General features: G+C 33.7%; 3 protein-coding genes across 4 annotated transcripts; 1 reads left to right on the top strand and 2 right to left on the bottom strand.

The window, feature by feature from the left end:
- The first annotated feature begins 1297 nt into the window (after positions 1-1297).
- NBR1 (ubiquitin-associated (UBA)/TS-N domain-containing protein / octicosapeptide/Phox/Bemp1 (PB1) domain-containing protein) lies at positions 1298-5516 on the top strand. 2 transcript variants are annotated; one of them, XM_020356852.3, is made up of 7 exons: positions 1298-1485; positions 2381-3483; positions 3561-3687; positions 3776-4015; positions 4155-4304; positions 4428-5016; positions 5189-5516. In XM_020356852.3, exons 1-7 carry the CDS (start codon positions 1462-1464, stop codon positions 5212-5214), a joined length of 2259 nt encoding a protein of 752 aa, XP_020212441.1. In that variant the 5' UTR covers positions 1298-1461; the 3' UTR covers positions 5215-5516. The 2 variants fall into 2 exon arrangements, with proteins under 2 accessions (XP_020212441.1, XP_020212440.1); XM_020356851.3 differs by having other exon boundaries at positions 1300-1485; positions 4428-5012.
- A 5587-nt stretch (positions 5517-11103) lies between these two features.
- Positions 11104-11788, bottom strand: LOC109797859 (uncharacterized). Its single transcript, XM_020358010.3, has one exon. It carries the CDS (start codon positions 11543-11545, stop codon positions 11120-11122), a length of 426 nt encoding a protein of 141 aa, XP_020213599.2. The 5' UTR covers positions 11546-11788; the 3' UTR covers positions 11104-11119.
- Positions 11789-13451: 1663 nt separating this feature from the next.
- BIR6 (Pentatricopeptide repeat (PPR) superfamily protein) lies at positions 13452-15732 on the bottom strand. The gene has a single exon (XM_020356821.3). The coding sequence runs from the start codon at positions 15680-15682 to the stop codon at positions 13808-13810; it is 1875 nt and encodes a 624-aa protein (XP_020212410.1). The 5' UTR covers positions 15683-15732; the 3' UTR covers positions 13452-13807.
- Between the last annotated feature and the right edge of the window lie 344 nt (positions 15733-16076).

Raw genomic sequence — 16076 nt, 5'->3', positions numbered from 1 at the left:
ACATTAAAAAATGAGAATAACCTGGCTTTTACCAGTTCCCTTTCTCCTTATTTATATGGGTCATATATGCGTGATTCGGATCATCGATCCTCATTCCCTTAAATGCGTGCGGATCCCCCTCTCTAATGAGCCTATGATCCGCCTTTATGATCGTAATCAAATCTACGCAAGAATCACGGAAATCACAACCTTGATTAGTTTTACCGGAACTCACTCTTCCATACACCTATGACTAGCCTAAAGTCCGGGATGTTCGGTTGGATGGGGATCAAGAAGATATATTCTGTTCAGACTGCTCGGAAAATTGGAGATCAGGAGGGTACACAAACCCTCCTGGCTTATGTGTTATCAAGGCGGAGATGCGTTATCAAGGCGGAGACGTTGATCGGTCAGATCGGCAAATTGGAGACTCGGAGGGTACACAGCCCTCTTGGCTCGAACGTTGGTGACGCATAGAGACATTGATCGGTCAGATCGGTAAATTGGGGACCCGGAAGATACACAGTCCTCCTGGCTCGAGCGTTGATGACGCGTAAAGACATTGATCGGCCAGGTCGGCAAGTTGGAGACCCAGAGGGTACAGTTACAATGTTATCAATTCAAAAATACAAAATTCATTATTGAACAAGAGTGATAGAGAGAATAGTCATGTGTAAGTGATCATTCAAACATTAATTTATTATTATTATTATATTTTTTATTATATATAACTGGGTTGGAACATAAATAAAAAACACAAAACTCATTACTCGACTTATACAATGTTGAGTTTAATCAAATTAGATTCGTTCTAATCTAAATGCTAAAAAATCCAATCCAAACTTATTAAGTTACTCAGGGATAATTCAAGTTCATGAATTACTCGTACCTCCTTACATCTAAAAAAAAATTATTCTAGAGAAAACTAGTCCTTGAACAAAGATGTTCAAACTTGTAAAACTTTATTTTTCTTAATTGATATAAGAAAGTTTAACACCCCATTCAAATAAACTTTTAGTATATGTGAGTGAATTTGAGTTGAATATAATAAATTTTTAAAATCAAATTAAAATATGATTTTATTCAATAATTAATTTTATTTGTGTAGATATTAAAATTAATAATCAATAAATATGAATTTAGTCAATTATTAATTTTTATATATTTTTTAAAAATTTTATTCAACGATCATAATAAAGGGATAAGATATCGAGTGGATCCCACCATTACCTTTGCGACGAAGTTATATGAATTTAGAAAGATAATAAAAAATAAAATTTCTTGTTGGCAAAGTTACTAGCGTATATATATCACTCCCCGGTCTTCAGAGTCTTTCAAGCGGCTAACGGGTACGCTAGGACCTTTCTAAATTCTGTTCCAACAAAGAAGACTCGTTTCTCGATTAGGGTTAGGGTTTCAGTGTTTGCTCTGTCGGTTAACTTACGTTTCCCTTCCTCTTTCATCGCTTGCGTTTCGTTAGCTATGGAGTCTGCTCTAGTGATTAAGGTTCCGATCTTAATTTTCCTATTTTTCCTCGTATTTTTGTTTCATATTTGGCCTTTAATTTTCTTCTTTTATAGTATTACTTTTGTTTTGTTATGTACTGCGTTTAGTCATCTGGATATTGCTTGTAGAAAATGAGGGTGAATCGTTTTGGTTCGAGACGATTTTCCTAGCTTATAAGTTTTAAGTCTGATAGTCGTTATACTGTTTTCATTTCGTTGTCTATTTTGTTAGAATTGTGTTAAATGAAAATAGACGTGCGTCCCTTCTTCGCCGTTGATTTTATCGTTTCGGTGATCGGAGCACGGAATTTTATTTTTCTAACCCTCATATCGTGGATTTTAAAAAGACGAACGAGATTGAAACTCCCAACCAATGCTTGTTCGGTTTCGGTACGAGCAATTTGGTTTTTCCTTGAACACAATTTAGCTTAGGTTTCATGAAAATCTGTTCATTCCTGGCTTTTGTTTGTCATAGTTGATTTATTTATTTATTTGGCCTGGAGTACCTTGTGTGGTTTGAACGATTCTCATTTATGAATTTCCATTTGAATTAAAATTGTTGTGCCTAGTGGAAGTTTGTATAAATAACACAATTCATTTTACAGGTCTTTTTAGTTTTATTAATGGTATATTTGGGATTAATGTATCAAATGATCCTGTCGATCAAATATACGATCGTATATTTTAATTTTGCTGGTAATCTTTTAATATAACATGTGATTTGTAGGAGACCCATAGCCATTTTGTGGATTTTCATTAATTCAAAATTTTGGTACAAGATTTTGCTGATAATTTTTGTCGTTTTTGATATAGTTGTGCTTCATTTTGGTTATTTTTAATTAGTGGTTCTATAATCATGCAAATCTTTACTTATTGCACCACTTCTTGTTTGACAGGTAAAATATGGAGATACCCTCAGGCGCTTCAGTGCTCGTGTGGACCAGAATAATCAACTGGAGTTGAACATGGCTAGGTTGAGGGCTAAGATATGTTCTATCTTCGGTTTCAGTTCTGATGAAAATTTAATTCTGCGATATGTTGATGAAGATGGTGACTTGGTGACTCTGGCTGATGATGATGATTTGCATGATGTGATGAGGCAGCAATTGAAGTTCTTGAGAATTGATGTACATATCAACAATGACAGTTGTGGTAAATCGAATGCTGGGTCTAGTGGAAGTGCCACTCCCTTGGAACCTCCCCCTGTCAGAAACCCATTTCTGAGTAGGGATGCTATAGCTTCATATCCTCTGCCAGAGCCAGTACGTGAGGCTCTTTCTAAGTTATCAATATCAAAAGCTGCATCTTCAAGTCCTCTGGTTGATAATCTTGCCCTTTCAATTTTGAAAATGGGACAAGCCCTTCTAAATACTAGTTTTCAGCCTCGTGATGAAGCTGGTACAAGCTCAAAAAGTGGTGTTCCTGAAGAACATGTCACTTCTGAAACAATAGGTACGAATTCTCCAAATGTGGACTCAGCCTCCAAACAGGTGGAGGCTGGAAACGTAACCAGAGGTGTAGTCTCTGCCTCCAATGCCAGTCAACAGGTGGACACTGGGAATGTAATTAGAAGTGTAACAACAGCTGCAGGAGTTGCTGCCGTTGATCTCAATAGTCCTCCATGTGATCCCGATTCATCTCAGTCTGCAAATGTAATTAAGACTCCACTATCATCAGAAGTCCCTGATGGAGAAGGCATGAAGGTTAAAGTGTCTGCTGTCGGTAGTTATGCTGCTAAGGGTGACAGTGGGGGGGCATCCTCAAGTTCTGCAGGTCCTAATTACAGTTCGACCCAGATTAATTCATTGAGTTCTGGTTCTTTCATTGAGTGTCCATTTTCTGGGACATACATACCACCACATCTTAGAAACTCTCATATCCCCCCTTTTAAAAGGAGCCACAGTCACACTGAGGCAATGACTGGAATGTTTCACAAAGGGGTTCGCTGTGATGGCTGTGGTGTCTATCCAATAACTGGACCTCGCTTCAAATCCAAAGTGTAAGTACGTTGTTTTGTTTCGATTTATTGTGAAACCGGATTCAGGGGCGTTTACGTAATTTTTGTCCTTTATGCAGAAAGGAAAATTACGATCTCTGCAACATTTGTTTCAATGAAATGGGTAATAGGACAGATTATATCAGAATGGACCACCCTGCATCTTCTCGTGGCCCTCCATGCGTATATGGGCATACAAATAACATTGTAATCACTTTTGAACACTACACTTCTATATATTTCTTTTCTCCCCATGTAAATCCATTCATTTTCATCTTTTTCATTTATGGTGCAGGCAACATTACCACCACATATTTTTAAGAAAGGTGCAATTTTGAAGCATGGAAGGCCAAAGCTTGATAGTCAGTTTATTTTGGATGTCAATGTGATAGATGGTACAATGATGGCTCCATCTACTGCATTTACAAAGATCTGGCGGATGCGCAATAATGGCTCTATGATGTGGCCCAAGGGAACTCAACTTGTTTGGACTGGAGGAGACACATTTAGTTACTCCTGTTCGATTGACTTAGAGGTTGCTAGATATTCATATTGTAATTCAATTATTTCTTCAAGGTTTATGCAATATTAGCTTTTCTCTGGGTTTGTTTTGCTTGTTATAGAATCTGTGCTATGCTAGTCTTTTGAGTGCTCTCTCTGATTGAACATTCCAGGTTCCCGAGGATGGTGTCCCTGTTGGGAAGGAACTTGACATTGCCGTTGACTTTACAGCACCTCAGTTACCTGGTCAATACACATCATACTGGAGGATGGCAACTCGATCTGGACATAAATTTGGCCAACGTGTTTGGGTCTCTATACAGGTAAATGAGTGTTGAATGAATTTCTTTTTCCTTCATACATTTTGGCTGAAGTACATTAGGTCTTACTCTTGATGGATTAACAATACCATCGTCCATCGCTCTCTTGCATTATCATGTGCACAGGTTGACGCCTCTCTCAAGGACTCATTTTATGATAGCTCTCAAGGTATGAACTTGAATATTCCCCTTGATGTGAGTGGCTGTAAAGGACCCCAGGTTATAGATATCAATGTTCAGCCTATTGAGGATGATACTTTTCTTCAAACTAGCATTCCTAATGCTCCCATTGAACCTGTGAATCAAATGGTTGATATGGAACCAAGGTTGGGCCTGGAAAACGAATCCCCTACAAATGAAGCTACATTTGTTGGCCCTGCTGCCTCAGCCCCTGCAACCTCTGTGGCACCTTCATCAGTTTCTTATCCTATTATTGATTTAGCGGAAAGAGCCCTAGCTGTTCCCCCTAATCAGCAATCCTCAAATGTGGATGTGACATCAACATCTCTAGGGATTGGTGGAATCCCTACCTCTGTGGAGGAGAGTCTACTTAAAGATCTTGCTGAGATGGGTTTTAAGGAGGTTGATTTGAACAAAGAGGTCTTGAGGAAGAATGATTACGATCTGGAGCAATCATTAGACGATCTCTGTAGTGTTGATGTCTCTGTTATTTCTGAGTGGGACCCTATCCTTGAAGAGTTACAGGAGATGGTAAGTAAGTTGTTCTAGTTCTATCCTTTACCAAAAATAAATGCCTTTTTGCTTCTACAGACTTTGCAGTTCGAACTTCTGATTTACACCTCCCTTTTTTTCCATTCGGTCCTCTGACCAAGCAATATTTTGTCCAACTGAATACTGTTTTGATTAGTGATGGGGTGTGTATGCAGGGTTTCCGCGACAAGGAGATGAATAAGAGGTTGCTCAAGAAAAACAATGGAAGCATAAAACGTGTTGTTATGGATTTAATCAACGGAGAGTAGTTTTAATTGAAATGTCAGTTAATAGTTAATGTAAATGTGGTGACTAGTGCTTAGGATGCCTGTCGAATACATTCGCCAGGTCATCATGATTATCTAAAATCCTTACTCGATCTTTGTGTTGAGGTGATATTGTCATCGCAATTAAACAATTTGATCGATCCTATTATCTCAGATTTAAGAATGTATGAATTCAACACTGTGCTTTCGTATTTATATTGCTAAATCGTTTTAGATATGTACAGGTTTATTAAGCCTTATGACTTTTATTTCGAACAAGTTTTCTTTTTTAATTTTTAATTTTTGCGCTGCATGTGTGCAAAAAATAGCCAAAAAAATTTCCTACTGTGCGGCTGCGATTGGTTAAGTGACCCCTGAAAATGGCAGCTTTTTTGCAATCCGAGGATTTGATGCTTATTTTATTATAAATTTACAATGGCTTCGTATTCCTACCGATGTCAACATCTTCCTTGATCTTCGTATTCGCAACAGAAATACTAGGTGAATTACCTAGTCTAATTGATGCACAACGTTAAAACCTGAAGCAAATCAATCACATAATCTTGCATGTGTCCGACTGATTGCTTCAAGTTATTTTTCTATGTGGCTGTAAAGGCACTTTTTATTGCCTGTTTTTTATTCTTCCCATATGGATCTCCAATTCCAGATTCTGTATGCGGAATTGCTGTAGGGTCATCCTCTGGGAGGCTGGGGCATTTTCTGGGACATGGTTGTTACTTTTAGTTGGAAGAGGTGGAACATTTTCTATCACTGTTTGGTAGTTGCTAATTAGCGTAAATTTAAGAGGAGGGAGAGGGAAGTGGGCTAATTGAAAAAAAAAAAAAAAAACACGTATGATGTAGAGTGGGTAAGGAATTAAGTAATATTTGAGGTGGGTTGCATGCTTAACTTCTTATCCTGTTTTGTGAGGATTTGCACGAAAATTGGACACTTGAAAATTGGATAACGAAAATAGTTTTCGTACAAAACAGTTAGTAATATCGTAATGCATTATATGTGACATGTTATTTGTGTATTTGAGTTCACCACAATTGACTCTAGTTAGAAAATAATTTATTACGTGATAGGTTTCAAGTGTACTAAAGTTTCATAATTTATTATGGATTTAACATAGTTAATTATGTTGTTACTTAATAAAAGTACTATGAGTAAACGTAATATAATCAATTATGTCAATTAGTATAATTAATTATACTATTAAATTATATTAAAAAATTAATGAATTTTTTTTTATTTAATTTTTATAATTTTATTTATTTTATTTTTTAATTTCTATAATTTTAAATAAATTTTGTAGTTTTTATATTTATCTTTTTCAATCTTTATTAATACATATAATTTAAGATAGATTTTTTAGTCCTCAATTTTGTAATCTTTTTAGTTTCTATCATTAATTTATTTTAGCATTATTTATTTTGTGTTGACGTGGTAGAGATCTTTAATTTTGTGAAGGTAAAAAAAATATCTTAATAATGGACATTACAGATGAGGGTATAAAAGATACGTAGAGTATTGAAAGAGATCTATTTAAAATAACTCCAATAACATAAATTTAACATCAGACATACAAAGTTGAATTAATATCTTTATCATATCAACGTAAAAGAAATGTTATAAAATGATTACATTTTAAAAACACATACTAAAATGATTACAAAAATTGTGAATATACAAACTAAAAAGTTTTATATTAAACTATGAGTTAATCATCGATACACTGCCAGCGTAAAATTTTTTACACTGGCAACCAATCATATCTTTTAAAGTTGCTTATTTTATTATTATTTTATTAAATAAGCAACTGAAATGACAATATTAAAAGACATGATTGGTTGTTAGTGTAAAAAAACTTTACACTGACAGTGTATAGGTGATTAACTCTTAAACTACAGGAATTAAAAAAATGAAAAAAGATAAATATAAAAATTAAAAATGTCTATTTTAAACTAAAAGGATTACAAAAGTTACAAATATAGAGTAAAAAAGATTTATCTTAAACTATATAGATTAAAAATGATTGAAAAATATAGATATAAGAATTAAAAAGATTTATTTTAAACCATAGACTAAAAGAAAGAAAAAAATAAGCAAAATTATATAAAAAAAATATTTTAATCAAAATTAAAAATCATGTATTATACGTCAAAAGAGACAAATGGATAAAATAGTAATTGGTTAAAACATTTTTGTATAAAATTTTAACTATATAAAATACAATTTAAAATATCAATTTCTCACTTAATTTTACTTTACCAAATAACTATAATGTTTATTCTAAGTTTTACTTATTTTCTATCAAATATTTTCTTACCTATTTCCTTCTATTCTTTTTAGAGTTTGTTTGGTGACCAAGATATGATAGAATAATTATCCTAATTTCTTATGATCAATTATTTGTTTATGGTGTTATTTTATCTCTTATTTTATTTTTTATTTAATGTATTTTATATTTTGAGGAGCATTTAGGTTACAACAAGTGACACTAAATGTCAATTCAAGATACATTTTTCTCACCGTGGATTTGAAAGTTTGCTTGTGAAACACTATTGGATTTACACTCTGCTTGATAGAGGGTAAGGAATAAGAGGAAATGGAAGGAAATAAGTGAAAAATAATTTAATAGAAAATAAGTAGAATTTATAGTTGATTGCTAAAATATAATAAATGAGAAATAAAGGTGAAATGATATTTTAAAATGATATTTTATTAAAGTAGATTTTTTATATAAAAATAAGTAATATATAAAATTACAATTTTATTTTTTTAGAATATATATATATATATATATATATATATATATCAAATATGAATTGTATATCAAGTAACAAATATATAAGCTAAATATAAAAGGTAACAACCACACATATGTGAAGTAATAAATTATCTTTATTAATGCGAATAAATAAATAAATAATCTAATATTAAAACTAATCAAATAAAGATAATCAATATAGAAAAATTAAATTCATAAATAAATATTACAAACAACATAATTAAATAGTAAATTATAAGTCAACATTAGCAGTAACATAATTTAATATGAAATATAACGGTACACTATATTATATTCACATAGGAAAAATAATCAAATATCATAAACATAATCAAATATAGGTGATCATAATAGAATATTATATACAACATAATGGAATATAGTGACCACAATTGATTATAATTCGTTTGACTTGAAACTATAATCGATTATACTTAAACTTGACCACTTTTTCACTCACAAATCTATAACTTCATTACACGGACATGTAAGCGAACTAGAAGAGTTACATGAGGATATTATTATCTTTTCAACCAAAATTTAATCAAATTTTTTCATATTTGAATGAAAATATAATGCACGTGCGAATCATAACAGATTCTCCAAAATTCACTCATTTCTACTCTATCAATCATGGATTTTTTTTTTTTTGAAAATTCACCTTCTTCCCCTTAAATTCACCTCTACCAAGTAGAAGATTACTATGAAAACTTAACTTAGCTTCTGGCAACTTTTATGAACAATTATATGCATTTACCCAAAAGAAGAAAAAAGGTTAAAAATGTTTTACTTTTATTACATTACATTTTTTAAATAAAAGATCAATATTAAATAAAGTAAAATTGTTACAAATGAGTTATTGGGAGACAAGCAAATATACATGTATTTATTTATTTAAATATTCATAGAAAAAAAAACATCAATCTCTCTCGCCTTCTCGTCACTATATATTGTTACTAGTCGAGAATAAAATTGATTTTTTTTTAAAAAAAATAGTTTTTCATTGTTACTTAAAAAAAACTATTAATTTTAGTACATATTTAAATAAATTTTTCCATAAGTATTTCTAGAAGAAAAATTCTAATAAAATAACAAAAATAAATCTTTCACAAGTTAAAGTTATCTTCTTATATATTTTTTGTTTAACTTTACTGAAAGCTTATATGCAAGGTAAACAATATATTTTGAAGAAACTAATATGATATAACTTTTAAAATTTAGTTTGTTTTTCTTTTTGAAAAAAAAAATGATTATCCTATAAGCGCACTAGAATTTTTTAGAATTCGTTTATTTATTGCATGAGTATATTGTTTTGGTTTTGCCAGTTGCCACATTTCATTTCATGTTACCGGAAGGATTTTCACGGTGAGGTGCCTATTACAACAATATTGTGGCTGGAATGCTATGATGTAATCATTTTAGTGTTAACAAGAATTTTAAAAGAATTGGATGAACTGACATCCAAATTGAAAAGTTATACTAAAGGAATTTCTCCATCTCTAGATAACTTTCTACTTGTTTGGCCCAAAATATGTACAATGCAGCTACTTTCAATGATTCACAAGTCAATTCTGGCCGTATATCAGAACCATGATCTATTTTCTTTTCCATTACAGTACCAGATATATACTATTAATACACTTTTTTATTTAATGAGTTTCCTCCCATGATTTTATAATTTTTAATAAATAATAAACAATATATTAGGATTGTATCTGAGAGACGTTCTTAACACTCCTCTTCCATCTTATATGCTTACTTTTCCATGGAATTAGATTCTCTGGAGGAATGGAATCTAAATGTCAGGTTGAATCTGCTTTTAAATTGATAAATATCCAAGGAATTAGGTTCAAGGCAATCAATTAGAGTATTAAATAAAGCTTGTTATACCTTTCATTCTGGCTATAAATTGCAGCATGTGCTAGCAGAGTAAGCGTGTGCTTGTGCGTGTATCTATACTTCTTAGGAAAAAAATCATCAGAATAAAAAAATGCTTCGCTCTGAGGACTACCATGCCCACATATCAAAAGTTCACAGGTCACATAGTGTTCTCCCTGATGTCCCTAGGTACCCCAATGCTCACTTGGCCTTCCAGAACCAACACGGCCATCACAACTCAAATCCTAATGAGAGGACTGAGGTGGTAGACTATGATCAAACCACCACCTATCCTGGGAGGAGTGAAGCCATCTGCCAAGAAACAGTGGATGTTGAAAGTGATCAGTACACTCCCAGGAAGAACAAGGGTCGCTTTGAATTGCACAAGTGGAAGACCTATAGGCCTTGAGAAGCTCATGGCCACGACACTAGTTTGCCACAAAAACTACCTACTACATCATAGTCAGAAGTGTGATTGTGTTGTGTGAAATAAATGTCTGGTTAGCCAGCTATTATGTATAATTAACCCGGGAGTGTTTCATACATGTAGTACATTAGTACTGAACCTCCCATGTATGAACTATTAATGAAGCATATACATCACTATATCTATATCTTATTTTAATTACAGCTTGCAATAGTTTACTACTACTTATTGGTTAAGAGAGAAAATTAGGGGAAAAAAATTTCTTTAAATTAAAATTAGCTTATACATAAATTATTGTTAATTTGAGAAGTTTATTTCTATTTTTTTTTTCTTAAAATGATTTTTGGGAAAATTTATCCAATTAGGCACTTAATCCTTCTCCCCATTTTAAGTTTTAGTCCCAAAACAAATTTTTGTGGTAATTTATCATCACCAGAAAATTCTTGTAGCAGTCTTGCACCTCAAGAAAGTGTTTTCTAATATTAGTAACAGACACTGAAACTTAACTTTTAATGCATGTGCTAAGACTAGAATTTAAAGTAGGACATTAAATAAATTGTTTAACCTCGTTTATTTCAACTTTACTTCGTTGACCTTTGAGTATTATCCTAATACATCCTTCAAAGAGAACAAAATCCATCAGTATAAGGAAGCCAGAATATGAGGGTGCATCTCGAATAAATTATAAGCAAATTAAGAGTAAATAAAAAAAAGGGGGCGTTTCACTAGAAGAAAATAGAAGTCATGTATCATTTAGTTGTGGAATTTTGGGGGCATTAAATCGCCTAGAAGACATAAGATTGAAGAGATTCCTGAGGCTATTCTTACTCTCAGGCTTGGGCTTGCGTTGGATTGGAGCGGAACCACACAACTGATCAAAAGGGTTATCTAAAGCCAAGCCAGTCTCTATCCTTCTTGAAACTGTGACAAGCTCATAGGAGTCCCAAAGAGAGTGCTGAAAGTCCCAATAAGTGTTTTTAGAAGAAGTTGGTGGCTTGTTCAGTGCTTCGAGCTTAAAGCGTGAAGGCTTTCCTCTGAAGTTTCTTCGATGAGCGTCGAATTCGCTCATGGGTTTGGAAGTGCCAGAGTGGTTGTACCAGGCCTGTGCAACGGCTTTCAGAACTTCCAAGTGTTGGGGCTCGTGACGAACCTCTGGCCTCTTCTTCATGGCACTCAGAAAGCCTTGTCTTCATGAGGCCTTGCTCTTGGTCATGTTACTTTCCTGGAAAGCATGGCCTCACATCAAAGGGATAAGCTGAGGCAGACGCTACTTCTTTCTTCTATTTTTTTTTTCTCTTTTTTCTGGTTACTGGGAAGGCATTTTGTTTTGTCTTTGTTATCCTTTTTTTGTGACCATGAGTTTATTTCTGTGTTTTTGAGTTTACATAAGTGGCGTTTGGGAAGTGCCAACGTGGAATATCCTCTCTCTCTCTCTCTCTCTCTCTTCTCAAACGATGATCCAAAGGGTACATAGGTTACATTATGATTTCTATTTTCTTCTCAGTAAAGTAGTAAATTGCTAATTTGGAAAAAAACTTACTTTGACTAAGACATAAGAAACAAATTGAAGGGAGAAGTGTTTATTTTACTTGCTTGACAATATTTTCTCGAAATAACATGATTGTAGAATAATATTCGTGCATTTATCAGATTTAAATGAAAAAGTATTAAATAAAAGTTCCAATAAAGTCATGAGAAAATAATTTTCTTGACAAGTGAGATTTTTGCATGAACTAAAGGATCGTGTAGTAAGAATATAGCTTGAGGAAAGTTTGAACACATTTTTTGGTCTACAGAAGAGGTTGAATTAAGCTCAAAAGAAAGTCCCATTTGAAACCTTAATGAATGGAGAAACAAATATGACTAGCACTTTTTAAGGAAATTCTGTGGTATGTTGTGTTTTAATCCTTATGTATTATTTAAGGCTCAAACTCCATATGACTTTAACAGAGACTCTTTTTACATATGATCGATCATACGTGCTAAATTAAAACCCATTTGTTTTGTTTTTTTTTTAATTTTAAATAACACTAAATAACTTTGTTGGTGTTTAATATATCTTCTGGATCAAACAGATTTTTCCATTCTAGTGCAGATATTTTGTTGATACAGCTGATGACAAAGCATATGTTGGTGCCCCAACTATTCAAGGTCATTGTGAGATATTTAGGCCCTGCTTTCAGGAACCGATGCGTATTGGATAATATAAAGGTAGAGTCTCGAATCTTGTCCTGGCATCTTCTTTTTCTTTTCTAAAAGGCATACTGCAATTTAACTGTACTCCACTCATGCATGTTGTTATTTTAATCTTATGGCTAATCATACCTAATTGATTAGGATCTTTTTTTATTATTATTATTATTTATGAAAATCAAGCTATTTACAATAACACACCTTATTCAACTAATTGACTTAAATTTCCTTGATAAATCGTTAGGATTTAAGAGACTGATGCTTCCAAAATATGTTGAACGAATCTGATATTCATGAGGCTGCAGATTTGCTTGCTAGGAGTGAGCGGAATGCCTTCAACAGAACCTTGGTGCTTAACTTTTTGAATTCAACCATATTGGGTTTCTTTAGTACAAAGATAGGAGCCAAAAGAGGGAACACCTTTGCTTCCTGACTGAAATGATTTACCAATTTTACCCAAAAAATAGTGTCAATCAAAATGTAATCCTTGAGTTTGCTGCATTTTAGTATGGTATAAATGTTCGACCCCGCAGTTGTATTTATTTATATTACATTCAATGGTGTGGACCAGTAGCACTACATGGCTGATAAGAAGCATTGGCCTATAAGAAGCATTGGCCTTGGCGGTGCTGAGTTATCTTGGAGACAGAGGCACATGAAAACTTGAGACTTCATTGTTAGCAATACAACTACTGATCATTGTTAGTAATGAGGCTCCCATCTTTTTTAATTATCTGTCACTAGCATTCTTAAAATTGGTTTTGCCTAAACTGTCGTAAGCCAGTCAATAATTCTGAAGATTCTAATAACCTCTTACTAATTTGGGGAATTAAAGATGGCAATGAGAAAAGATACAATGGAAAGTCATGATAGATCCATGGTTAATGAAAATGATTCAATAATAACATTCTGGCTCCACGGAGAATAGTCGGCATTTGCCATAAATACAATCGAGATTCAAGAGTGACATTACTAACCAGGACTATAAAAGCCAACATAAGAAGCCAAAACAGCGTTCCCCTCAAAAATATTTTCCATGTAATGAATTGTCAAGCATGTACATCCATCTCCATTAAAAGAACACAAAAACTGCAATTGATAAATCTTTTGAAAAATAGCCATTAATATAACATTACAGGTCAAATGACCAAAACCATCCAAAAGCTTGATCAACTTGATGGCATCAATCATTTGAATTTTGAAGAAAGATGAAATAAGTGCTAGGAGAGAAAACATTCTAGGGATTAGGCAGCACCTGAGGGTCACTCTCGGATGAACCAAAAAGTTTACAGATTTTACTATGCTTACGTATATGGTGAGGAGACTTGTACAATAGATCTTTGGCCTCCGAGAGTCTACCTTCTCTGAACAAGGATTCAAAAACCTGAACATAAACTGTATGGGATGCGTAGCTTTTTACACTCAATGCCTTCAGGAATTGATCAGCATCCTCCACAGACCCAAACTTTGAAATATAAGGCACAAAGGGTAGGTGGTACGGAGGGTAGTTGTGGCTCTTCATCAAACGAAGAAGTTTGAGTGCTTCCTCAAACTTCATGACTCCTAATAGCTTTTCAATCAGTTTCTTATATGTAGCTTGCCATGGAGATATACGACACTTCCTACTTATCTCCATAAGCAACTCGTATGCACCTTCTATTCTCTTTTGTCTAAGAAAACCTTCAATCATAACATCCAACAAATCAGCATCTGGATCACAGCCCTTTTCAATCATCTTAGTAAAACAAAGCAATGCTTTATCTACTTCATTGCCATCATAATGCCCTTGGATCAAGATGGTCCAAGTCTTAATATCCGGGATGCATCCACAAGATTCCATCTCCTCCAGCACTTTATATGCTTCTTCAAACCTCCTCATCTTACAAAGTCCAAAAACCAATTGACTGTAGGTGATGTTATCAGGCTCATGGCCAGCATTTCTCATAGTCCTAACAATATTTTCAGCTTCATCAAATTTCCCAGCACCAGTCAAACACCTGTGGATTCCATCATAGATTGCCTTGGAGAGAGTGTGCCCTGTTGACTCAAATTTCTTAGCAACCCTGAAAACTAAATCCAAATTTGGCTTATCACTTCCAGAGATGCTTTTCAAAAGAATGCTGCAATCCTGGACCAATGGCTTATATGAACCATCCATCATAAGCTCGTAAAGCTTGACAGCATCCTCCATCAACCTATTCTTTTGAAGCATCCTCGATATCTTTATGTAAGTATCAATATCCAATTCGTGACCCACATTCTTTATCTCCTCAATAACACTCCAAAACTCCTCAATTGAGTCAGACCGCGCAAGAACTCTTGCAACAGCATTGTAAGTCACTGTATTATGCTCATAACCAGATTGCTTCCCAACCCAATGAAAGAACTCGTAAGCCTTTAAAGGAGCATTCCTAAGCTCTTTCAAAACCCTTATTACTAAATTATCCGAAAGCTGAATTTGAAGCTTTGCAAGTTCATCCTTAACCCCATCACCCCATTCAGACACTGAAATGATATCAACCACCCTGGTGACAATACTTTGCTTTGCATTCTCCTCTACCATCCGATCATAGAAGTGAGTCAAAGCAACAGAATCGCTGTCCATCTTTTCCCTTTTAAAACCATAAAGAATCGTCAAATATGTTTCTTCATCAAGATAAAACCCCTTTTCCTTCATCATCCTTAGAGTAACCCAAAATTGCTTCATCGTATCCTTGGTCGCCAAAACCCTAACAATTAAGCTATACAGCGAAGAACTAGCCCTAAACCATTCTTTCTTACTGACCCAATTGAAAAAAGACGAAACTTTTTCTGGGTTTTTATCCAACCGCTTTATAACGTAAAGAACGGTTTCATGGGTCATAGATGGGCAACGATTTTCTAACTTGTGCTCTAACTCTTGTGACCAATCGTTGGTCAAAACAAGCTCCACAATGGTGTTCGGTTTTGTAGAAAAATAGAGTTTGTGGTGAGTGATGGGAAAACGTAAAAAGTGAGACCTATCCAAAAGGGGTAGTGGATTATGGAGAGAGAAGTGAGTCACCTGGTTCCGAGTTCCGAGTGACGACTCGAGCATTCTGAGGGAAGCGGCAATTGCCTTAACGCGGTTCATCGCTACGCCGAAATGGGTAGTTTGAGTGTTAGGGAGGGTTTAAGCAAAGCAGTAACCATAAAACACTGGTTTTATGGGTATGGATCCAATCCATGGGTTACCCGTTTTCTACGTGTTTAGTGGTTCTCTTCTTTTTTTCATAAATTTGATTCTAATTATTTTAATTATATAATTTTGATATACATATAACATAACATTTTATAAAAATACTAACACCATCCTCTTTTAAATATAAACTTTTTTATCAGATTTTTTTAAATCATAAAATTTTAAAAGTCACATTTCTTAATAAATTTTTCACATAATTTTGTATTTCTTAATAAGTTTTTAAGAAAATATAAAAAAATATATTAGAAAAAATATGAAAAAGTGAGTCATCAATATCTATAAAACA

Source organism: Cajanus cajan, chromosome 5 (genome assembly GCF_000230855.2).
Source record: "Cajanus cajan strain Asha chromosome 5, NIPB_CcT2T_4, whole genome shotgun sequence".
In the NCBI taxonomy this organism is placed as follows: Eukaryota; Viridiplantae; Streptophyta; class Magnoliopsida; order Fabales; family Fabaceae; genus Cajanus; species Cajanus cajan.
Note: the sequence above shows the minus strand (reverse complement) of the source record. Positions and strands in the feature narration are given on the sequence as shown.